The sequence below is a fragment of the Silurus aristotelis genome, assembly GCF_946808225.1.
Source record: "Silurus aristotelis genome assembly, chromosome: 17".
Taxonomy (NCBI): Eukaryota; Metazoa; Chordata; class Actinopteri; order Siluriformes; family Siluridae; genus Silurus; species Silurus aristotelis.
In genome coordinates, this window is record NC_139590.1 from 18,598,207 (window position 1) to 18,622,821 (window position 24,615).

General features: G+C 42.5%; 2 protein-coding genes across 4 annotated transcripts in view; one reads left to right on the forward strand and one right to left on the reverse strand.

Moving 5' to 3' along the window:
* The first annotated feature begins 13,417 nt into the window (after nucleotides 1-13,417).
* The window catches only part of prkar1b (protein kinase, cAMP-dependent, regulatory, type I, beta), a 33,733-nt gene continuing 22,535 nt past the window's right edge, over nucleotides 13,418-24,615 (forward strand). Inside the window, exons 1-2 of one of the 3 annotated variants that reach the window (XM_083565933.1) lie at nucleotides 13,418-13,967; nucleotides 14,535-14,718. In XM_083565933.1, coding sequence (XP_083422059.1) covers nucleotides 14,545-14,718 — 174 coding nt within the window. In that variant the 5' untranslated portion in view covers nucleotides 13,418-13,967; nucleotides 14,535-14,544. Of the gene's footprint in view, nucleotides 13,968-14,534; nucleotides 14,761-24,615 lie in introns of all 3 variants that reach the window. The other 2 variants (XM_083565934.1, XM_083565935.1) reach the window with 2 other exon arrangements.
* On the reverse strand, nucleotides 15,822-22,903 carry LOC310739675 (uncharacterized protein). The gene is made up of 2 exons (XM_083565834.1): nucleotides 22,843-22,903; nucleotides 15,822-22,457 (listed from the first exon to the last, which is right to left on the reverse strand). The coding sequence occupies exon 2, from the start codon at nucleotides 21,712-21,714 to the stop codon at nucleotides 19,564-19,566; it is 2,151 nt and encodes a 716-aa protein (XP_083421960.1). The 5' UTR covers nucleotides 21,715-22,457; nucleotides 22,843-22,903; the 3' UTR covers nucleotides 15,822-19,563.

The following is a 24,615-nucleotide window of genomic DNA, read 5'->3' on the forward strand; positions in this document are numbered from 1 at the left end:
AACACCATACACACTCCATACATGCTTTATACACCATACGCACTCCATACATGCTTTATACACCATACACCTTCCATACATGCTTTATACACCATACACACTCCATACATGCTCTATACACCATACACCCGCCATACATGCTCTATACACCATACACACTCCATACATGCTCTATACACCATACACATGCCATACATGCTTTATACACCATACACCCGCCATAGATGCTTTATACACCATACACCTTCCATACATGCTCCATACACCATACACACTCCATACATGCTTTATACACCATACACCCTCCATACATGCTTTATACACCATACACCTTCCATACATGCTTTATACACCATACACCCTCCATACATGCTCTATACACCATACACCCTCCATACATGCTCTATACACCATACACCCTCCATACATGCTCTATACACCATACACATTCCATACATGCTCTATACACCATACACCTTCCATACATGCTTTATACACCATACACCCTCCATACATGCTTTATACACCATACACCTTCCATACATGCTTTATACACCATACACCCTCCATACATGCTTTATACACCATACACCCTCCATACATGCTTTATACACCATACACCTTCCATACATGCTTTATACACCATACACCCTCCATACATGCTTTATACACCATACACACTTAATACATGCTTTATATTAAACACCATACACACTCCATACATGCTTTATACACCATACGCACTCCATACATGCTTTATACACCATACACCTTCCATACATGCTTTATACACCATACACACTCCATACATGCTCTATACACCATACACCCGCCATACATGCTCTATACACCATACACACTCCATACATGCTCTATACACCATACACATGCCATACATGCTTTATACACCATACACCCGCCATAGATGCTTTATACACCATACACCTTCCATACATGCTCCATACACCATACACACTCCATACATGCTTTATACACCATACACCCTCCATACATGCTTTATACACCATACACCTTCCATACATGCTTTATACACCATACACCCTCCATACATGCTCTATACACCATACACCCTCCATACATGCTCTATACACCATACACCCTCCATACATGCTCTATACACCATACACATTCCATACATGCTCTATACACCATACACCTTCCATACATGCTTTATACACCATACACCCTCCATACATGCTTTATACACCATACACCTTCCATACATGCTTTATACACCATACACCCTCCATACATGCTTTATACACCATACACCTTCCATACATGCTTTATACACCATACACCCTCCATACATGCTTTATACACCATACACCCTCCATACATGCTTTATACACCATACACCCTCCATACATGCTTTATACACCATACACATTCCATACATGCTTTATACACCATACACCTTCCATACATGCTCCATACACCATACACACTCCATACATGCTTTATACACCATACACCCTCCATACATGCTTTATACACCATACACACTCCATACACGTTCCAAGATGGCGGCGCGGCAGTAGCTCGCAGCGGCCGCTCCGGACCCAAAATGGTGCTACTCTCACTTTGTAGCCCGCCTTACTACAATACATGGACATCAGAGCAACCGGTGTCCCTGTGTACAACCGAAAAACCCTAAATGAACTCAGCAACAACCCAAACAACACCATTAATGATGACCTGCGGCAGAAGCTATGCGACCTCGGCGTGCTCCGAGAACCAGGCCTCCAGTCCTCGGCATCGCCTGCGGCGGACGGGCGGAGGAGGGGGAATCGGAAGCGCTGCGCGAGAAAACAAGCGCGGAAAGCGAGCGGGTGCTAATGCTAGGCTAAAAGCTAACCCTAGCCGGCCCGCTCTACCATCACTACTGCTGGCAAATGTCTGCTCCCTGGACAATAAACTAGACTACATCAGACTCCAACAAGCTACTCGGCGTGAGTTCAGACACTGCTGCGTGTTTGTGTTTACGGAGACGTGGCTGAGCGACAGAGTTCCGGACGCCGCCATCCAGCTGGACGGGCTAGCCGCGTTTCGTTCCGACAGAAATGCAGCTCTGTGCGGTAAGACTCGCGGCGGCGGTCTGTGTGTTTACATCAACACGGAATGGTGTAAGAACTCTGTGCTTGTTTTTACCTACTGCTCATCGCCGCTGGAGTTTATTGTTGTGAGATGTAGACCTTTTTATTTACCCCGGGAATTCACCACCGCTATTGTGCTCGGAGTGTACATACCACCTAGCGCTAATGCTAAGGAAGCGCTCAGCATGCTCTACGGGACCATTAGCGGACTTCAAAACTCACACCCTGACGGATTGTTTATAGTCGCCGGAGATTTTAATTACGCAAATCTCAGGACTGTGCTCCCTAAATTTGATCAGAATGTGGACTTTGCAACCAGAGGAGAAAACACGCTGGATGTTGTTTACACAAACATCCGGGGCGCATACCGGGCAAAGCCCCGCCCCCACCTCGGGTACTCAGACCACATCTCTGTTATGTTGATCCCAGCATACAGACCATTTAGCAGGCGTTCAAGACCAGTTCGGAAGCAAGTGAGAACCTGGCCAGCAGGATCCATGTCTGCCCTCCAGGACTGTTTTGAATGCACTGACTGGGACATGTTCAGGGAAGCTGCAACCAACGGCGATTTCATCAACTTGGAGGAATACGCGTCAACAGTGACCAGCTACATCGGCAAGTGCATTGATGACGTGACTATCTCCAAGACATTCACTACACGCTCCAACCAGAAGCCGTGGATGACCGCCAAGGTGCGTGCGCTGCTAAAAACAAGAGACTCTGCCTTCAGAGCAGGGGACAGGGCGGCCTTGAAAACAGCAAGGGCCAAACTGTCCCGTGCCATCAGAGAGACGAAGCGCGCACACGCCAAGAGAATCCACGGCCACTTCCAGGACAGTGGAGACACCCGGCGCATGTGGCAGGGCATCCAGGCGATCACGAATTACAAGACCACAATACCTGCTTGTGACCGTGACGCCTCCCTCCCAGATGCGCTGAACGACTTCTACGCCCGGTTCGAGGTGCAGAACAACATGGTGGTGAGGAAGACCATCCCTCCTCCCAGTGACCAGGTGCTCTGTCTAACCACAGCTGAAGTGAGGAAAACTCTATGCAGAGTTAACCCACGGAAGTCTGCTGGACCAGACAACATTCCTGGCAGAGTGCTCAGGGAATGTGCACAACAGCTAGCAGATGTCCTCACTGACATCTTCAACATCTCCCTGAGCAGCGCCACTGTTCCTATGTGCCTCAAGACGACGACCATCATTCCTGTGCCGAAAAAGTCTTCTGTCTCCTGCCTCAATGACTATCGTCCCGTTGCACTCACACCCATCATGATGAAGTGCTTCGAGAGGCTCGTCATGAGGCACATAAAGCCCCAGCTTTCACCCGCACTGGACCCCATGCAGTTCGCATATCGTCCAAACCGCTCCACGGACGATGCTATTTCCACAACCCTCCATCTGGCCCTCACCCATCTGGATAACAAGGACTCTTATGTAAGGATGCTGTTCATAGACTTCAGTTCAGCATTCAACACAATCATTCCTCAGCACCTGATTGAGAAGCTGAGCCTACTGGGCCTGAACACCTCCCTCTGCAACTGGATCCTGGACTTCCTGACTGGAAGACCTCAGTCAGTCCGGATCGGAAACAGCATCTCCAGCACCACCACACTGAGCACTGGGGCCCCCAGGGCTGTGTGCTCAGTCCACTGCTGTTCACTCTGCTGACTCACGACTGTGCACCAATGCACAGCTCGAATCACATCATCAAGTTTGCCGATGACACGACCGTGGTGGGTCTAATCAGCAAGAACGACGAGTCAGCATACAGAGAGGAGGTGCAACGGTTAACAGCCTGGTGTGGAGCCAACAATCTGTCTCTAAACGTTGACAAAACTAAAGAGATGGTTGTTGACTTCAGGAGAACACAGAGTGACCATTCTCCACTGATCATCGCTGGATCCTCAGTGGAGATCGTCAAGAGCACCAAATTCCTTGGTGTTCATCTGGCGGACAAGCTCACCTGGTCACTTAACACCAGCTCCATCACCAAGAAAGCCCAGCAGCGTCTCTACTTCCTGAGAAGGCTGAGGAAAGCTCATCTCCCTCCCCCCATCCTGTCCATGTTCTACAGAGGGACCATTGAGAGCATCCTGAGCAGCTGCATCACTGCCTGGTTTGGGAACTGCACCGTCTCGGACAGCAAGACCCTACAGAGGATAGTGAGGACAGCTGAGAAGATTATCGGAATCTCTCTCCCCTCTATCATGGACATCTACACTACACGCTGCATCCGCAAAGCACACAGCATTGTGGACGATCACACACACCCGTCACACACACTTTTCACACTCCTACCATCAGGGAAACGGTTCCGAAGCATTCGGGCCGCCACATCCAGACTGTGCAACAGTTTTTTCCCGCAAGCCATCAGGCTCCTCAACAAAGAACTGAACTGAACTCTCTCTCACACACACACACACACACACTTACACACAACTGTGTGACTGATCCGCACAAACCGGACTCAACACCCATCATACACTTCGTTCACCCAGGTTTTCAATACCAATCACATTTTTCACGATCGCAAAATGTTTACATGCCGTCTGTTGCTGATTCCGGGACTTGTTATTTTGCACAATATTCTGTCCAAATCCTTTGGTCACTGTTCACTTTATTTTTGATTGCTGCTACTGCTGAATTGCACAAATTCTGTTTAAATTTTTCTGTTTACACTGCACCTTATTCTGTTACGACAGGTTTTACTGGCGGAGCTATTTCTATTTTTAATTTTATATTTTGTGTATTGTGTATTGTCCTGCACTGTCCTGTGTTGTCTTGCACTGTCTTGTGTTGTCTTTTGCACTGTTTGCACCAGCTGCACACATGCACTTTATGTGGCGAGGATCTTAGTTCTCGGCCCTGTGTTCTTCTGTTCTGTACTGTTTGTTTTATGTTGTTCTATGTAGCACCTGGGTTCAGGAGGAACGTTGTTTCATTTCACTGTGTACTGCATCAGCTATATATGGTTGAAATGACAATAAAAGCTTCTTGACTTGACTACATGCTTTATACACCATACACACGCCATACATGCTTTATACACCATACACACTCCATACATGCTTTATACACCATACACCCTCCATACATGCTCTATACACCATACACCCTCCATACATGCTCTATACACCATACACCCTCCATACATGCTCTATACACCATACACCCTCCATACATGCTCTATACACCATACACCCGCCATACATGCTTTATACACCATACACCCTCCATACATGCTCTATACACCATACACCCTCCATACATGCTCTATACACCATACACCCTCCATACATGCTCTATACACCATACACCCGCCATACATGCTCTATACACCATACACCCTCCATACATGCTCTATACACCATACACCCGCCATACATGCTCTTTACACCATACACACTCCATACATGCTTTATACACCATACACACTCCATACATGCTTTATACACCATACACCCTCCATACATGCTTTATACACCATACACCCTCCATACATGCTTTATACACCATACACCCTCCATACATGCTCTATACACCATACACCCTCCATACATGCTCTATACACCATACACCCTCCATACATGCTCTATACACCATACACGCTCTATACACCATACACCCGCCATACATGCTCTATACACCATACACACTCCATACATGCTCTATACACCATACACCCTCCATACATGCTTTATACACCATACACACTCCATACATGCTTTATACACCATACACTCGCCATACATGCTTTATACACCATCCATGGTGCTCGTTGTATTTCTCATTCTCAGATTTTTATGTTTCATAATCGCACACTCGATATGTCCAAAAATAAGGATGTGTTCCCCTTTTGAGTCTGGTTCGTCTCAAGTTTTCTTCCCCATACCACCTAGAGCAGACCTGGGCATTTTACTGCCCGTGGGCCACATCCAGCCCACTGACTACCCTTGACCTGTGTTTGTAGTAAAAGTGTAACAGAGACTCTATTAATTTGTGATAGGTGCACAAAATACAATTGCATGGCTTTTGTTTTAAAGGCCACTATTGTTTTTCTTTATTGGCGTTATCAGTGCACTTATGCATGTCAGCGAATGTGTTGGACAACTTCCAAGAAATTAGCTTAATGTTAAAAAAAAAATCAATTTTCACAGAGTTTTCAATAAGGCGTGAACTTCTAAATATTTATTTGTTGGAATCAAAGACAAAGCTTGTGCTTTACTGTTTCTTATAGAGGGATATCATATATATTGGAACTTACTTAAGTATATTATAAGCAATAAGTAAATATTATATATATTTTGGCCCTCTAAAACCATTTTCTCATGTGGCCCTTTTGGAAAAATAATTGCCCACCCCTGATTTAGAGAAACCATAGGACAGCTTAGTAAAATCTTCAGCAGAATCTTCACAGGCCTGACTAGTAAGATCCTCACATACGTTAGGTGGTGCTTTAATCATGATCACCTACACTAATAAATACATGAATACTAAATACATGAATCAACACTGAAACTAGAACATGACACAACACTGTCATTAAAAATATATTAAAATAGGTTTGGGAGCAGGGAGGCAAATGTCAGTTTGGCTAGAAGCATCCGAAACTTGAGGGACACGAACCAGCCAGTATGATGGCCACATCCTTGGGTCAGGTGTAGGTGTAGAAGACAGCAGAGCATCAAGAAAAAAACGCCTATTCAGCAGCCACCTCTGTTAGCAGACATTGGCAATACCGTCTCTAAAGCGAGATCATGGGGCCTGGTGGAAGGCTATGCTGTATAGGGATGCACCTAGCTGAAACATAACAACATGCTTTAGCACTAATTTGCCTGTACACAGCATGTACACAGAATCAGTCTGTCACTAAACTATGATAACATTAAATAAATTCCTGAGAAAAGTAGCAGAAGAGGAAAAAATTTAACAAAATACTTACATATGGTCAGAAGGGATGTGTGTGTGTGTGTGTGTGTGTGTGTGTGTGTGTGTGTGTGTGTGTGTGTGATCTCCTGATGTTCAATAAACATGGAAAGGAAGTTGGAGGAATAAGATGGTACTTATTAGTTTTTTTGTCCAACCCTGAATAGACTAAAATTAATGGGAAGTAGAATAATCAAACAACCTGTTAATTACGTATTGAAAAATAATTTGTTTGATATACTGGTAAGTGGGTAGAGTTTTCAGATTTAATGGTAATCAAGGGATTTTCAATGTGAATAAATGAGGAAACATTTTTAAGATCATAGGTTCCCTGGTGGTCTAGTGGTTAGGATGCGGCGCTCTCACCGCTGCAGCCCGGGTTCGATCCCCGGTCAGGGAACCAACCCCAGCCACTTTCAGTGCTGGTCCCAAGCCCGGATAAATGGGGAGGGTTGCGTTGCGAAGGGCATCCAGCGTAATAACGTGTGGAGGATCCTCTGTGGCGACCCCTAATAGGAGAAGCTGAAAGAAAGTTTAAAAAATTTTCAGATCATCTCTGACATATCATGAGTATGCTTCCAGGTTGATGGTGGTTTTACTGCAATAAACTACTTTGATTTTTCTTATCCACGTTTCTTGAAGTCTTATTTGAGAAGGATAATTTTTAAGATATTATTGGTACCAGAAGGCCCAGGTGCTGTTGAGGCAAGCTCCGACAGTATAAACGTTGTACATCAGTGGGGTAAACTTCATCGTAGACCACACCAAGGCCAAAACAACAATATAAACCAGTAAAAACTAACTTGTCTAAAAAGAAGAGGGAAAGCAAGGACAAAGCTCTTCTCTGAAACTCCCTTACAAAAAAACCTCAACAATCTCTCAAGATTAAAAACCCACATTTAAAAGCTTTCACTACTGGGGAGTGGTAGCTCCAGCTGTTAAGGCACTGGATTACTGATCGGAAGGTCAGGGGTTCAAGCCCCGGTATCGCCAAGCTGCCACTCTTGGGCCCTTGAGCAAGGCCCTTAACCCTCTGTGCTCCAGGGGCGCTGTATCATGGCAACTGTATGTTGTTTCCTGGTCAATAAACAATTTAAACAGTCATTTATATCCATTCATGTGTCTGTATAGAAAAATTATACATTGTAAACGTTATATATGGTGCAAGTGAGCAACTGTATGTCATCTTAGTCAATAAAATGACAGTCATGGAAAGCAAAAACTGCAAAATTTTTGCAACTAAAAATCGGCTACTGATTATGAAGTTCAATATACTCTCAGCATCCTACACAATACATGTGCTGCCCTGTGAACAAACAAAATAATCGAAAGGGAGAAAAAATACCAAAGCCAGTCTTCTTTTTGCTAAACAAAGAATGTAATCTATGTCTACTTTTTATTTCTTTGTTAACAGACCACAGGGCTATATGTTAGGTATGATAACTTACAGGGTGTAGAGAAATTTTTCACTCACAAATCACAACTGACCTATTAAAAAAGGTTACAGCCTGAATCATATCAAATACAAAAAATACACCAAAAGACATGTTAAAGACACTGAAGAGTTAATAAAAAATCATTTAGTTAAGACAAATGAGAACCAAATGGTATATTAGTTTAGTGCTTATAAGTTTATCCCTTGCAAGCTAATCCCTGATGAGCAAGCTAAAAGTGGCAGGGAAAACATTGAGAGGAACCAGAGTGAAAAAGAAACCCATAATACTCAGAATGAAACCAAATGCCCATTCATTATAATCTATCATTGTTGAGGTGTGCAGTTCTGTAATGGGCTTTTAAATGCAGAAAACAATGTACAGTGTGATCATAGTGCAAGTAGAGACAAGACCAACAAGATTATATATAGCAGCATACAGTAACTAAAAGGGAAAGCCACAAGGTAACATAAAGGGATCTGTGGGATAAGAGATGGCCCACCACACCACTGTCAACAAACCTGAGTGAACACGTGAGAGTGGAGGGATATCAGCATCCAACCATCCCAGTTCATCAAAACATACTATGTCCATAATTTTTCCAGATCTGCTTCTTTATCCAAGAAAAGCCAAGTATGTATTGCTGCAGCCCAGAGTTCCCCTTTAGGAACTCAAGCCTGATCCAACTTCAAACCCCATGACATCAGTCACCGCTTCACCTCGGCAGAAAAGGGTCCAGAACCGAAAAGAGTGAGAGCGCCCTTCTCGAAGATCAATTTACATTTCTTACCCCTGTAAAGATAGTGCTGTGCTCCACCTCTCTTCCTCCTCTTCCTTAACCGGCTGTGTCCAGTGCTCGCATACGTCCACAGAATGAAGCTATGGAGAAAGTCTGAGTAGCTGTTCGTCTGCTACGGCCCTTATTAAAAGGGGCTCCCTGCGAACAAGCAGACCCTCAGCAGGTGGATTGTGGATGCTATCTTATCCTCTTATGAGTCCTCTGGTCTCCCCGTACCTTTTGGGGTCAGAGCTCACTCCACTCAGAGTGTGGTGGCCTCTTAAAGCCTTGTCCTATAGTGCATCTCTGTAAGACATCTGCAATGCTGTGGTCTGGTCTACCCCACTTCCCTTTGTCAGGTTCTACAGCCTTGACCTTAGGGCCACTCCATCGCATGCGCTCTTTATAGCGTCATGGTCGTGAACACTGATACTGTGCCTTAGTCTCAAACACTAATTGTAAAGTTGTACCATAACTGTGGGGCTTTGTAAAAGAAAGATCTGCCCCCTGCTGTAGTCTTCATTATTTAATGTACCAACAAATAACCTACACCTTTTGATTGAAGTAGGTGTGCTAGATCATAATTTACCAAAAGTTCTCTCAGTTAATGTTGCTTGAGACCATTTGTTGCTTTATTCATCAGTAGTAGCATTTTGTATTCAATTCGAGATTTAATTGGGAGCCAATGAAGACTATATAGAATAAGACAAGTGTGATGTGTTTCATCAGCATAGCAATGAAAGCCAATACTATGTTTACAAATAACTTTACCCAGCAGTAACCTAATAAAGAAAAAAGCAGTCGGCCTAAAACAGATCCTTGTGGAACACCATACGTTACCTCAGTAAATATAGAGTAGTCACCATTTACGTCAAACTGATAACGCTCAATCAGGTAAGACATGAGAGAGCCATTTGCTTAATTCCATGCTAAAAATAGTTTTTAGTCTAGCACATTTCTTGTAAAAAAAAAAATAAATAAATAAAGCATTGCGCATTTTTTATAAAAGAAATATAAAAATAAACAAAATAATAAGTGGTATTGCACATATTTTAATTTTTATTGCAAATTGGGAGAGCATTTAAATGTTCATGAGGTATTGCCTGGGACGAAACTTGGCTGTCATTGGCTGTATAGACCCTACAGATAGTACACAAACACCAAAGGGAAACAGGTGTGGGAACCTCTTAATTTTACCATTAATAATTAATTACAAATTGTTACAGATTTCCGTAAATAAATATTCTGTAAATAAATATATATTTTTAGCTTAATTTAGCTCTAGCTAAATCGCTCTAGCGACTGCTTGCCTTGGCTAAGAAATCTCTTGTTTTGAAGGTCTTATTCTTTATTCCTAAATGAAGAATAGTTGTAGCTGAGGCTTTGCCTGGTGTAAAAAGAAACACATTTTTTCTGATGCATCAAATATTTAAAGATAGAAGCTTGAGGGTGTGCGTCAGAAAGCCTGTATGTGTTGGAGCAGCTGATCACAATACTCAGATCTGCGCTGTTTCTCTCTCACTTCCTCCACTTTCTGCTGCAGGAGAAAAGAGTATGCAACACTACCAACCTTCAGAACATCTGTAGAGAAGAGATACACAGACACATGACCTAGCTGGCATGATTGCAAGAGCTAGATAAAAGTGCTACAACATCTAACTGCTATCCTGCCTCAAGTTTTCAGGGGTTGCAAGACATTTTTATGAAAAGACTGAGCAGATTCCTAATCATTATGTTGCTAATCAATTACGCAGGAAGCATCTGAATCCCAATTACAATAAAAAAAAAAATTCTAATGTACAGCAAATCCATACACACAAACATATTGGTAAAACTTCCCATAAAAGTAACTTTACCTTTTTAACTTCACCCAATAATAAAATAATAGCAACCGTCAAAAATGTGCAAAACTAATAAAAGAAAGTAATCTATAAAAGATATTCTGTTTGTATTAATTTTTTCAGATTAAATATGATTTGGCATTTGTTCTTCTGTAAAAGAAATGCATTAGTGTGCCAATTCATGCCAAAAGTGTCCAATAAGAATTAAGTTCTACAGCAGTCAGCGTTGCTACCATCATCATCTTTAAAGGAGCCGAAGAACAGAATTAGGAGGAGGAGTCCTTTACATGAACCAGTATGAGCTTAATGAAGACCTCGCTTCTGATTAGGGGTATAACAATGCATTACAACATCATCATCATTACAGCATCAGAATCTAAAAAAAAAAAATCATGATGTGCATTGTGAAAATCATGAGAATTAGCATTTTATTAATTGTGCATCTAATGTACAACCCCTCCGACAAAAAGCAACTGAAAAAACTGTTCTGAAGAACAGTAAAATACTGGGTAACACTGGTATCCTCCATGCAGTTTGATTTCCTTTTGAGTTAAATGTGAGCAGAGCACCCTGAAAGGTCAGTTATGCTCACACCTGCATATGAATAACATTCATGAAATGTATCAGTCAGGATTTGGGCCTTATCCTTGCACAGAGACAGAGCTGGTTTAAGTGGTAAATTACCTGCTACTGGCCTACTGGCCTATTTTACAATCCAAATCGTGAGTTTATTAAAGGTTCAGCACCATTCACACCTTTCATTATCGCAAAATGTTTACATGCCGTTTGTTGCTGATCTTCCGGGACTTGCTCTTTTTGCACAATATTCTGTCCAAATCCTTTGGTCACTGTTCAGTTTATTTTGATTGCTGCTATTGTAGAATTGCACAATTCTGTTTACATTTCTCTGTTTACATTTTTCTGCTACTGTGCACCTTATTCTGTCATGACAGATTTTACTGGCGGAGCTATTGCTGTTTTTATTTTTATAGTTTGTGTATTGCGTATTGTCCTGCACTGTCCTGTGTTGTCTTGCACTGTCCTGTGTTGTCTTGCACTGTCCTGTGTTGTCTTTTGCACTGTTTGCACCAGTTGCCCTGTGTTTTTCTGTTCTGTGACTGTTGTTTTATGTTGTTTTATGTAGCACCTGGGTTCAGGAGGAACGTTGTTTCATTTCACTGTGTACTGCATCAGCTATATATGGTTGAAATGACAATAAAAGCTTCTTGACTTGACTTGATGTGAAAGGTTTAGTGAAATCGTTAGCAATATGTTTTTCGTCCACTAGGGGGAGATGCCAGTCCTCTTTTCCCTGACCGAACAGTAATAGCACACTATTAACACAAACAGAAATTGTTGGCTTTTTCAGATCACGTCCCTGTTCTTTTACTTTTTTCTTCAGTTCTTTCTCCTTCTCTTTGCTTGACATTTATGCCCCACTTGCTCCTCAATTGACCTCATTTGTTCCTCATTCATGAACTCTTTAGTATCTTTAACATGTGCATCTCTTTTGGTATATTTCTTTGTATTTGTTTTATATTATTTAGGCTGTAACTAGGAATGGGTATCGTTTACATTACATCGATACTGTAACTGCATATAATGAGCTTTTTCCAGCATATGTTGTGCTGAAATGTTCCCTTTCTAATGGATTTAAAATATGCACATAGTCAAGCATGTAAATGCTTTTGTTAGTCCTTATGTTATAAGTGTTTTTCTCTAAACCATTAATCTGAAGGCACAGTCACACACTGTAATGCAGAGCAGGTCAGAACCGCTCATCTAAAAGTATGAATAAATACATTAAACCTGTGATGTGTCCATGGCTATGTTTTGTGTATGTTCAGCTTAAGCTCTGTCATCCCAGTGATGTCTCTTCCACCACAAAGATTACATTATAGCTATGATGCAGCCCAAACACTCACTAAGATGCATTTATGTTTGATTTTACTTTTGTGGTCCAAACCATGTTTTGGAGATATTCTTGTTTTGGAACTGTGCTGTCCTGACTTTATCTGTCACATATTTTGGTTTGATTGCTAGAGTTGTAAATAATTACACTACTGTCTTTATAAATAATGTATTTAGCTGTTCTAACACAGAATACCTCCAAATCATAATCAATGTATTAACATTATCATTCAATGTCTAGAAACACTATTCATAGAAGGTAACTGGGCTTCCTCAAGATTTCCTTGCACTGCTGTTAAAGTCAGTGTAGATCAAAATTGTGGCAGGTCTTCACATCTAGTGTTTTTAGGTTTTTAGATGTTAGATATTAAATGCTTAACATGTGAGTTTTCCCTAATCGGATCTTTCTGGAATCTGAAAAATGCATGTGCTCCCAGAATTTGTTCTGAAATTGTAAAACCAGATGTGGTTTACATTGATCACACAGGATGTTTGTGTGTGTGTGTGTGTGTGTGTGTGTGTGGTTAATGCACCATTGACTCCCTGTATGCACATGAAGACGTCATCGTGCACGTTCGTGCGCGCGACGGCCTGATGGGGCCGCAGAACTGCGTTAACGCAGAGCGCGTGAGTGATTCGTGTAGGAAGTGTGGGAACACAAAACACAAACGTACATAACACAAACGTACACACACACAAGTCCCATCAGCACAGGATGATCCATACAGGAACATGCACATACGCAGGACACAAAACAACGCGTTAAAACGTAAAACGAGCCAATATGAGTCCGGAAAACGGTTTGGAGCTTCAGCGCAAACGCAGTGACGTCACTGCCATCGAGATCTCAAGTGAAAGGAGAAATCAGCAGCCGAAGAAATAAACAGTGAACCTCATCCGGAATCATTCGAATTCAAACCGGAGAGCTGTCCACGCATCTCCCGTGGGAAACGGTAAGATCTGCAAAAGCGTTTGATTCCGTTTCCGTTGAGTCGCGTGAGCTTTCCGTGGAATCAGGAGAATCGTGATATTAGTGCGCAGCCAGGGTCTTGCAGGCAGGTGAGATGTAGACCACCACGAGAGAATGTAGAAGATACTATCCGATGGTTGTGTTTCAGCAGCTTCACTGACAGCATTCTACAGGGATTCAATCCATATTTACAGTCGGTTATCTCACTCTCCAGCTTAAAGAATTACGCAAATGAAACGCCAGATTTAGGCTGATAATTATGTCTGATTATTCCAGCAGTGATGTGCAAACATAAAAACACGTTTTAGTTCAACGCAATGCTGTGGTTTATCTGCTATATTTTTGACACGCTTGTTGCAGTTACATCTATTACATCAAAATGTACTGTACGAATACTAATGACCCTTCTGATTTAATAATGCAACGTGCACACACGCATATAGAAACCCTGAAGCATCTGTTGATTTCATCTGTCTGGTTGTGCTCTGCTGGATATGATACTGTGTATGTCAGGATGAACAGTCCCCTTTCTGTTCACTTCTCACTACAGCAGTGCTAAGATGGCCACCTCCTCCCCCAGTCTTGAAGAAGATGAGAGTCTGAGGGGCTGTGAAGTTTTTGTGCAGAAACACAACATCCAACAGATTCTCAAAGAGTGCATTGTTAATTTGTGCATCGCCAAACCCGAGCGTCCTATGAAGTTCCTCCGGGAACACTTTGAAAAGCTGGAGAAGGTGCGTTCCTGATACTCATTTCCTTTTGCAATATCAGTCATGGTAAGCCAAAGCTATTTAGATTGCATGTTTCATTTGTGACATGATATAGTACCCAAAAATTAACTTCTAATTAATGTGCTTGTAGTTTATAGCTTGAATGTGCTATACACACACACACACACAAACACACACACACACACACACACACACACACACACACACACACACACACACACACACACACATATATATATATATATATATATATATATATATATATATATATATATATATATATATACATACATATACACACACACACACACACACACACACACACACACACACACACACTGATGTTAGTATCAAACCATGCATGTGTGAGGTTATTGTGTAATATTATTATTATTATACAGGTAAACATTATTAATAATTATGGTGTAGTAACTTGTGGTAAAGATAACAGTATGCAAGAGGGTGCAATAGATGCAAAATGCAAAACTGTGCAAATGGCTATCTAATATAAAAGGTTGCAGAAATAAAAGATCATTAAATTGTAAGTTTTGGGATTAGTCATTTTTGGTGGGTATTGGCAGTCAGTGCTTAGTGCTGACTTCAGCACTTGTATAGCTGAATAGAGAAAGCTGTTCTTGTTTTTCTTTTTCAGATCCAGCAGTGTAGATTTCTCAGAATAAGGGAAATATGTTTATGAAATATTATTGTGATAGAAATGTTGGTGCCAGATGGGCTTGAGTTTATCTATAACTGTTCATCACCTGGGATTGTCATGTGCGAAAATCCCTAGTGTTTTCAAAAAGGTTCTTGTGAAAAGAAATATCTTGGGATCAATGGGAATGGCCATGATCCTTCGAGCTAACAGAAAGGCTACAGTAACTTGTATATACCCCCTCTCTATTGGGCTAGTAAATTCAGGGTTAGAATTTAGCACCAACAGTGTAAATCCATGAACCCAACCTGCCTTGTGTCAGCAGTCCTGGCTGGTGAAGGTAGTGTAATGGTGTCGGGAATGCTGCACACTTTGTTAGAGTTCGGTGTTCTTCGGATTACCTTTTCAATTACCAGGTCTGAATCCAATAAAACACCCAAAGTTATAGCAAATCTCACTGCATTCTGAATCCGCGTGCGTGCACCTGCCATGCGAGTTTTCCTTCCGCGTCACTCGGCATTTTCCGACCCTTCTCGGCACTCTGTATTCTCCGTCTAATTAATTCAGGTCCGCAGTTTCGCCAATTTCTCGGATTTTAAGTCACGGTTTCGGTTCGCGTCTTAACTTCACACCCCCACTTGAGCTACTGGTTTTTAAACCCAAGTAGATCACACATTCACTCTTCTCTTTGTTCTCCTGATTGTTCTTCTACAGGAATCAGGATGACTAACCGTCTCACATCTCTATAAAGAATGGTTGCAGGGATCTTGCTCATTTTCTTTCCTGAGATTTTCACATGGTTAGGTTTCACACTTGAGACGGGGTAGCTTGTAAAGACTCTAACGTCCACATCTCTGACAACACCTTTATGATCAGCATTTAATTTGACCACCCTGGCCAACTTGTACTGACTTCTTTTTGCATTTGGTCAGCTAACCACACCACGTCACCTACAGCAACATTCCGTTCCTTTGTGTGCCACTTGCTCCTTATAAACAAATTTGGACCTGCTAATTGACTCCATTCCTTCCAAAATTTGTTTACTTCTCCTTGAATGATTTTTAGTCTTTTGTAGGGATAGCCTACAAAATCAAAGTCACCTGGGTCTCCCCTTGGTCCTGACCTTCCCAACAAGAGAGAATTCGGAGTGACATACTCGACGCAGTCCTCTCTACTCTGAGTTCTTGCATCAATGGGCCTCTCATTGGCCAAGTTAGCTGCCATGTAGAGGAATGTTTGGAATTCCCCCCATGTGAAAATACCATCACCTCCCAGATTGCGAAGGGCCCGCTTTACTACACGAACAGCGGCCTCTGCTGCACCATTCCTATGGGGGGAACTTGCAGGGTGGATCTTCCAATACCATTCAGTCCCATGTTTAGCAGCCTCTCCTTCCAGCTCAGATTTCTGTACCTTATCTAGGAACTTGTAGAGTTCTGTGAGAGCAGGCTTAGCTCCAACGAAATTTGAACCTGGGTCGGACCATAATTTTCTCGGGTGACCCCTCAGAGCTGTGAATCTCTGGTAGGCTAGTAGGAAACTCTCAGCAGACTGGTCACTCACAACGTCAGTGTGTATAGCCCTGGACGCCATGCAGCAGTATACAATCCCCCAGACTTTGAGCCGTACTCTTTTCCTCACCTCATCCTTCACTTCGTAAGGGCCAAACAGGTCCAAAGTTGTGAATTCGAAGGGCGCAGCTGGCCCTGCTCTTTCATGAGGAAGGTCGCCCATGATCTGTTGGCATCTTTTTCCCCTTGCCTTCCTACATATAACACAGCCGTCAACTATCTTTTTAACTAATCTCCTACCCCTAATTACCCATGCTTTTTTCCTCATTCTGAGAAGTTTTCCTGCCACCTCTTCATGATTTGCATTGTGGGCTTTAAGAGCTAATAACGTGGACACCCATGCATTGTAAGGCAGAATTGGGACTGCAACCCTTTCTTTATTAAAGATCTGGATTCTGCCGCCACAGACCAAGAGTCCTGAGTCTTCTTTGTATACAACCAGCCTGCTAAGAGTAGTGTCGGGAAAAGTCACACCCCTCTGAACTGCCAGAAAGAGCCCTCTTAGTGCATCCTCTTGCTTTTTTACAGTCAGCACAGCCTGTTTGGTCCCATTTTTCTGCATAAATTCTCGTTTTTCATTCTTCGGGTTTTGGCTCTTACATCTTAACCATTTCTTTATGCCATGCCACACCCAGCCGATGACGCTGACTAATTTGCCTAGGTTACAAAATTTTTCCACATTTACTAGCTTTTTCACAACTAAGTCACTAGGTGTCCCTCTGGGTAAGTAGTCTTCAAGTCTTCCTTTTTCCGCCCCTCTCAGTTCCTTCTTTGTTTGAGCTCTTGTCAGAACTGCTGAAAATGTCTTCCTCTGAAGCTTACTGACCCTTTCTCTAGCATCAGCGGCAACCTCAGCAGCTGATTTCATTGGCCATTCCTCCACTGGAAGCGGAAGAAATTGTGGTCCTTTCTGCCTTCTACTCTTCACAAAGATTTTCAGGTGTCCCACCCCTTGTGATGATGTCTGCTATATTAACATCCCCTGGGATCCACCACCAGTCATTTACTTGCCCAGATTTTTGGATTTCCCCAATTCTATTCGCAAAGAATGTCTGATAGCCATAACTATCGCGTTGAATGGCCCCCAGTACAGTCTGACTGTCTACCAGGTGGAACCAGCGCTCAACTTCCATCCGGCCATGCTTCTCAAAATACCTTCTGAGACGTACAGCAAACACAGCAGCACAGATCTCTGCCTTCACAGCATCTCCCTTTTGGTCTAATGGCGTTAATTTGGCCTTGGACTCGACTAGCCTGACTTCTATCTGTTGATCCGTGTTCCACCTTAGGTACAACACAGCCCCATAAGATTTGTCACTGCCATCGGAAAATGTAATCCCCCAGGGCTTTCCTTGCCAGCTAACTGGTGTGAGGCTTCTGTGAAATTTAAGTTCACTAAGCTGCACATACTCCTCAAACAGTTTGATGGCTTCCTCCCTGATATTCGTGGAAAGTTCCTTGTCCCCAGTCTGTTGGGTTACACTACCACCTCCTGCTTCCTGAAATGCTTTCCTCACAAGAATTGCACCCTTTGGTTTGGCAGGTGTGACAAGACCAATTGGATCATAGAGCCCAGCAACTTGGCTTAGCAGATGCCTTCTGGTTAAAGGGTTGGGTGTTTTCAGTCTCACTTCACTTCTAAGGAGGTCGTGGCCCATTCTCATTTTTTTTCTTCCTTTTTGAGAAGTTAATGGAAGCCATGATATAGAGCTTGTCCTCCTCTACCAAGTATCCTGTTCCTAAAGCCTTGTTGTCTTTGTCCCTTAGCTGGTTTGGGAGCACGATTGTTTTACCTTGAGAGACAGAACCCTCTGGATTACAAGTTTGTGCACCAGCTTCTTGCCTCCCACTTTGCCCTGACCGAACCCAAGGCTTGACTGCAAATCCACCAGCTGCTAGAATATCCTCAAGTCCATTTATTATCTCACTCAGTCTCTCCTGGTCATTGTGGGGATGTCATCCACATAACTGTCTTCCTCAAGGACCCTGCGCTCCTCCTTTAAATGAGCAAACTTGGTTAGTCTTGCCGTCTCATGCATAGCTAACTGAGCAATGCATCCAGCAGGGCGATCTCCGATGTTGACCCTTGTAATAGCGTACTTGCCTATCTCTTCTTCATTAGTGTCTCTCCAGAGGAATCTGTGAAGGTGCACTTCACGCTCCTCCAGCCACACAGAGTTATACATCTTTTTTATATCTCCAAGAGCAGCAAAGACTCCCTTTCTGAACCTAATCAGGACTGCCCTGATTGGGTTGAGTACATCAGGTCCCTTTAGCAGGAGATCATTCATGCTCAGTCCTTTGAATTTTTGGCTACTATTCCAGACAAGCCGCACCGGAGTAGTAGTTGAGTGGGGATTTGGGGCGACCAGGTGGCTTACATACCAAACGGCCCCTTTCCAACTATCAGTCTCTTCCTTGGTAAGCTTTTTTGCTGCCCCCCTTTCCACCATGTCATGTACTTGAGCCGCATAAATGCCCTGCCACTCAGGCACCATTCTGAGTTGTTTCTCTGTTCTCAAGAAAACAGCTTCCACTCCACTTCTGTTGTATGGAAGGGTAATTGGGTCCTGAATCCATGGATACTTTGTATCCCAGTGTGGAGACCTGCTGTGGGAATCCTTCTTAACATAAGTGAGGCCTTCCCTTAATGATCTCGAGTTCCTTCTCTTCTGCCAAGGTCATCTCCTTTCCTCCAGGTTGACAGTTTCCACAGTGGCAACCTACACACTTTGGTTCGCAGGCTGCTCCAATACTCTCCCACTTCCACCACTCAAGAAACTCTCGATTACTTGCCAGTGAAATTTTTGTCTCAACACCAAGATCTCTACTCCCTCGGATCATTTTACAAGGAGCGTCTGTCTTCTCGAGAACTTCCTCATACTTGACTGCAGCTGTCCTCATGGACCGTGCAAAATGCTTCTTGGACTCATACGCTGCTATATCCACCATCTCAAACAGGCCTGGGTGTGCTCCAGCCACTGTTTTTCCTAACGGGCTGTCCCACAGGACCAGATCTCCCACGATATTCAATCTTTGTGGTGCGAGTCTTCCTTCTCGATGGCTGATAAGAAGATACATTTTTTCAAGTCTTTTCAATTCTACCAGGTTTACCTCCAGAAAGAATTCTTTAAGTTGCTCTGGACTTACGCTGCTGTGGACCGTGGCAATCTCCTCCAAACCGTAGCAAACCAACTGGTGAGCTTTCTCTGTCCCTTTGGGAGTTTTGACCCTAATCCTGAGAAGGTAACTTTTTGTTCTTACTCTAGTGGCCATCTTGCCAACTCCATGAACCACCAGGGTAATTTTCTCACCTCTCAGCTTGAGCCTGTCAGCAGCTTCATGGGTGATGTAATTAGTGTCTGATGCCAGGTCTATTAAAGCATAAACTTTCTGTCCTGCATTTGTGGTTACCTCCATCGGCATCATTATAACAGGTAGCTCTTTCAGTCCACTTTCACCCAATAATCCTTTCTGGCCTTTCTCAGAGCAGTTTACCATCTTAGCTTTGTTGGTGAATGCTCTTTTGCACTTCTCCGCCAGTTCTGGAGAGAGTTCGGCCAAGAATATTTCCTGCTTATCTGTCAGTCTATTCTCTTTCTTACTATCTTCAATCACATATTTCCCTTCACTCCCACTCTTGAATTCACCTTTTGGACAAAGGAAATAATGGTGGTCTGAGGAGGATCCTCTTTTGCAACCTTTGTTCCTGCACAGATAGCTATTTCTACACCCGTCCTCATTCTCGTGACACCCTAAACACCTTTTGCATGCTCCCAGTCTTCTCACAATTGACGACTTCTCTGCTAGTTTTAGTTCTTTGAATTTTTTACAGAAGAAAATCTTTCCCTTATGTTTCTCTGATCCACATACGATGCACCCGCCCTCTACAGAAGCCTTCTTTGTCGTTTTGGTAAAAGCATAGTTCCTTCTTTCTGGCTTTTCTGCTCTTTCTGAGATTTTCAATTGCTCAAGCCTTTCAAGAATTTCTTCTTGTTTCTTTAGGAACTTTAATAGTGCATTAAAATGGTTCTCTGGTGTTATGCCATTTGCAGGATCTGTCATGTAAACAAGCCAGTCTCTTTTCACAAAGTCTGGTAACTTGCTCTCAATGGATTTTATTACAAGCGGATTTTTAATGGCACCAACGTTTCCGAGATCCGTGAGATCTGCCAGAGCTTTTTCTACCATTTGAATTAATTCTACAACCCTTCTTGGTTGATTTCCTTTTACTGCAGGGATTTTTTCCACCTCATCGACAATTTCCATGGCAATTGTTACTTTGTTACCATACCGGTTCTCTAACACCCTGAATATGTCAGCAGCACTGTTATAGGAAGATAGTCGGAGCTCCTTAGCGATCTTCTCATCAATGCTGTCCACCAGCTGGATCTTTTTAACCTCAGCTGACCCGGTGGGTTCACCTTGCTTCTGGAGACTTTCCCAGTCCCTTTTCCAGCGATAGAAATCTCTTCTATTGCCACTAAACGTCGGTAAACTTGTTGGTTTAATTCTGACCACTGGCATGATCTGTGCTGCATGTGCTCCTACATCCAGTTTTTCCCTCATACTAATTTCTGGTGCTCGTGCATCCTCAGCAGCTCTTCGTGCCCAGACAAATTCAGCTTTTCGCGCTTCAAGCTCGTTACTACGCTCTTTCAGTTTTCGTACACGACCCTCTAGAGCCTTTCTTTCAGTTGTGGGAGCCCATCTTTCCCAGTTTGAGAAAGCTCCTGCTGCTTCTTTCACTAGTCGCATCAAGAGCTCCAGTTGCATTTCGTAGCTATTGTAGCCAACACCATCGACAGGTATGGAAGTTGTGCGATCGCAGGCTTTCTCTGCTTCAGAAACTGCGACACTTCATCTTGCCCGTATCTTTTCCAGAGATTATCTTGCACTATTTCATTAACTTTGTTAAACCTTGCGTTTACAGTCCTCCACAGTTTTCTTCAGGGCAGCTTGCTGCTGCACCGAAAGTAGTGCTAGTGCTCCATCTTCTTGGTTGGCTTCAATCTCTGCCAATAATCCAGCTTTATATTCATCATTGCTTTCAAAAACTCTTCTTGCTTCAGAAGAGAGCCTTCTGAATTCTTCCTTGAGCTCTGATTTTATCAGTCTATGTGCTTCTCTACAGAGGAAGTTGGCTTGCTTGGTAAAACTGCTTTTTACAGAGGTTCTCTCCCTTTTCAGTTGCTCAACTGTTTTCCCTAATGCTTCTTCAGCCATTTTGCTTTGAATGTGATTCACTTAACTCCTATGTGTCAGCAGCACTTTGTCTTTAGACTTTTCTAAGCCGTTGATCTTTTCTTCCTCGCCGCTACACATTTGGTTGTCAACTGTCGAGTTATGTGGGAATTTTACACATCAGTATCTGCTTCTAACTCGAAAAGAGCATTAAACAACAACAGGGGACACAGGGAACAACTCCAAATCACTTTTCAGCTCTTGTATTTGGTAGTTCGTACAAGCTCACAGAGATTGTTCAATTCAGCTCAAGTAGAGTGAATTAGGTTGACAACCTTAAAGAAGGAAACACAAAACAAAAGGAAACAAAGGAAAATAAAATGAATAAAATAATGCTAATAAAAATAGGCATTCACTTATCTGTAAACAAACCTAACGTAAATAAAGATTGTCCCATACAAACTGCCTTGATGTCGAACAAACTGTTCATTTGCATACTAGCTTGTTTCAGCCGTTATTTAAACAGAGCATTAATATTCTAAGTATACTATTTAAACAAACAAGTGGTATGTCCGCACTTTGTATTTCTTTAGGAACGCAAACTATGTACCGTGCATTTAAATATTAACCAATACACAACTATTCTCCATATTGCATATTATTCCAATAAAATAACAGAATTTAGTGGCAGTGAGTCTTTAGATAGAGACTTCTTCATACCATCAGTGTCCCTGAGGTGACCATTTGCTGATGCGTTCTCTCTCTCATTGCATTTCCAAATATTCTCCGTCTAATTAATTCAGGTCCACTCTCTAGACTAGACCACCTTCTTCTAATGCAAAGACCAGGATACATTTACATTTTTTTTGTGGATTCAGACATTTTTACAAAATTACAGATTTTTTTTTGTGATTACTAAATGTGTTTTATACATGGATATATAACTGGAATGCAAATAAGATAAAGTGATTTTTTTTTCTTACCAAGTCAATTAGCTGTAAATGTGTACCCAATTCTGACAATTTACTTTGGCACACTAGTTGAGCAGATTTTTCAAAATGTTTTTTTCATGTTTTTGAAAATGAGAAACATATGAAATAATGAACAATGGCAATACCATGATCACTGGAGAAACAGGAGGTTTAAGATGTTGCAGGTTGAAGACATAAAAAACAAAGCAGGAAAAAATGTTTTTGCAACAATGTTACTTTGGAATTTCTGGTTTTTAGGCTTTTGATAGCTGGCTGCTCTGGTATCCCAGACGTTTGCTAGTGGTGTACATTTTTGTGGAAAAGAAAGCACACTCTCCCTCATGTCTCTTTCACCAAAAATTATTCAGCATTCAGTGTACACCCTTTCTACAATCATTAAGAAAAAAAAAATGCAGCTAGTTTGGAGGGTTTAGGAAAGAGAAAACTAGAGGCAGGCTTTGGGACAATCTTAAAAAAAGGGTTTTCTTACATTTTTAGTGTAATGGCTACACACACATGCTCACGTTCACACAAATACTGCTGTGTGTGTTTTGCTCGCTCACTTACCGGCTCTCTTATCTCTTTAATCCCTGACACCACTTACTGAAACAGAGAACACTTTATATTAATTTTTTATTCAGATCCTTACCACTCACTTACCCTCCCGCTCACAACCCAAAGCTATATCCCCACCTCCTGACTCAGGTCGGAGAGCCATCTGGCCTGCAGCTGATGCATCTTTCATGCAGTGGAGTCACTAGATAGTATCAGACCTTGAGGACCACCCATTTAATATAGATGCTTCTTTTGAGTCGTGCTACGCTAGTTCTCTCCTATCAAAAGCTTGTGACTGGTGTTCGGTGCAGGGTGCTCCTCTCGTTCCACCTTCTAGATGTCTCGACTAACCCCATATTGAACAAAGCTGTGAGCTCCCCCTGAAACAGCTGTATCTTTATGGTCAGGAAAACAACTTGAGTGGCGGTGCACCATTACTCTTAGGGGTCTTAATCCGGTCTTCTATGACGTTAGTTTGACCAGGTAGCGGTAGAAAATTCCCACTGTTACTTACCAAACTCGATGCTTTTGGATGTTGAGATTGGGCTCCAAAACGGGACAGAGGTGGAACTAGTCTTTGTTTTTAGACTTTATGGTTGATGTCTTTCCCTGTGATCCACAGGGATATCCAACATGGATAGCAAAATAAGCGCTTTATCTGCCTGCACATATGCACATACCAAAGGGCTGTTGGATTGATGTTATTGTGCCTGCAGCAAAATCCCAAGCCTTACATACCCCAGTGTGTGGAGCTTTACTCATAAGTCAGCCCAATCAGCCACTCTTAAGCCATCTATCCCAATATACAAATAATTTTTTTTAAATGCTTGATTAAATTGCACCACTAGGTTATTTGTTTGTGTATGTATGTATGTATGTATGTATGTATGTATGTATGTATGTTTGTCTGTTTTATGGCCTTGTTTACCTTAGCATTATGAAGTGCATAATTGCTGAATGCTTGTTA

Bases quoted from the DNA above. Each gene is read 5' to 3' on its own strand.
- LOC310739675 (XM_083565834.1), bottom strand. From the start codon at position 21,714: ATGCAACTGGAGCTCTTGATGCGACTAGTGAAAGAAGCAGCAGGAGCT.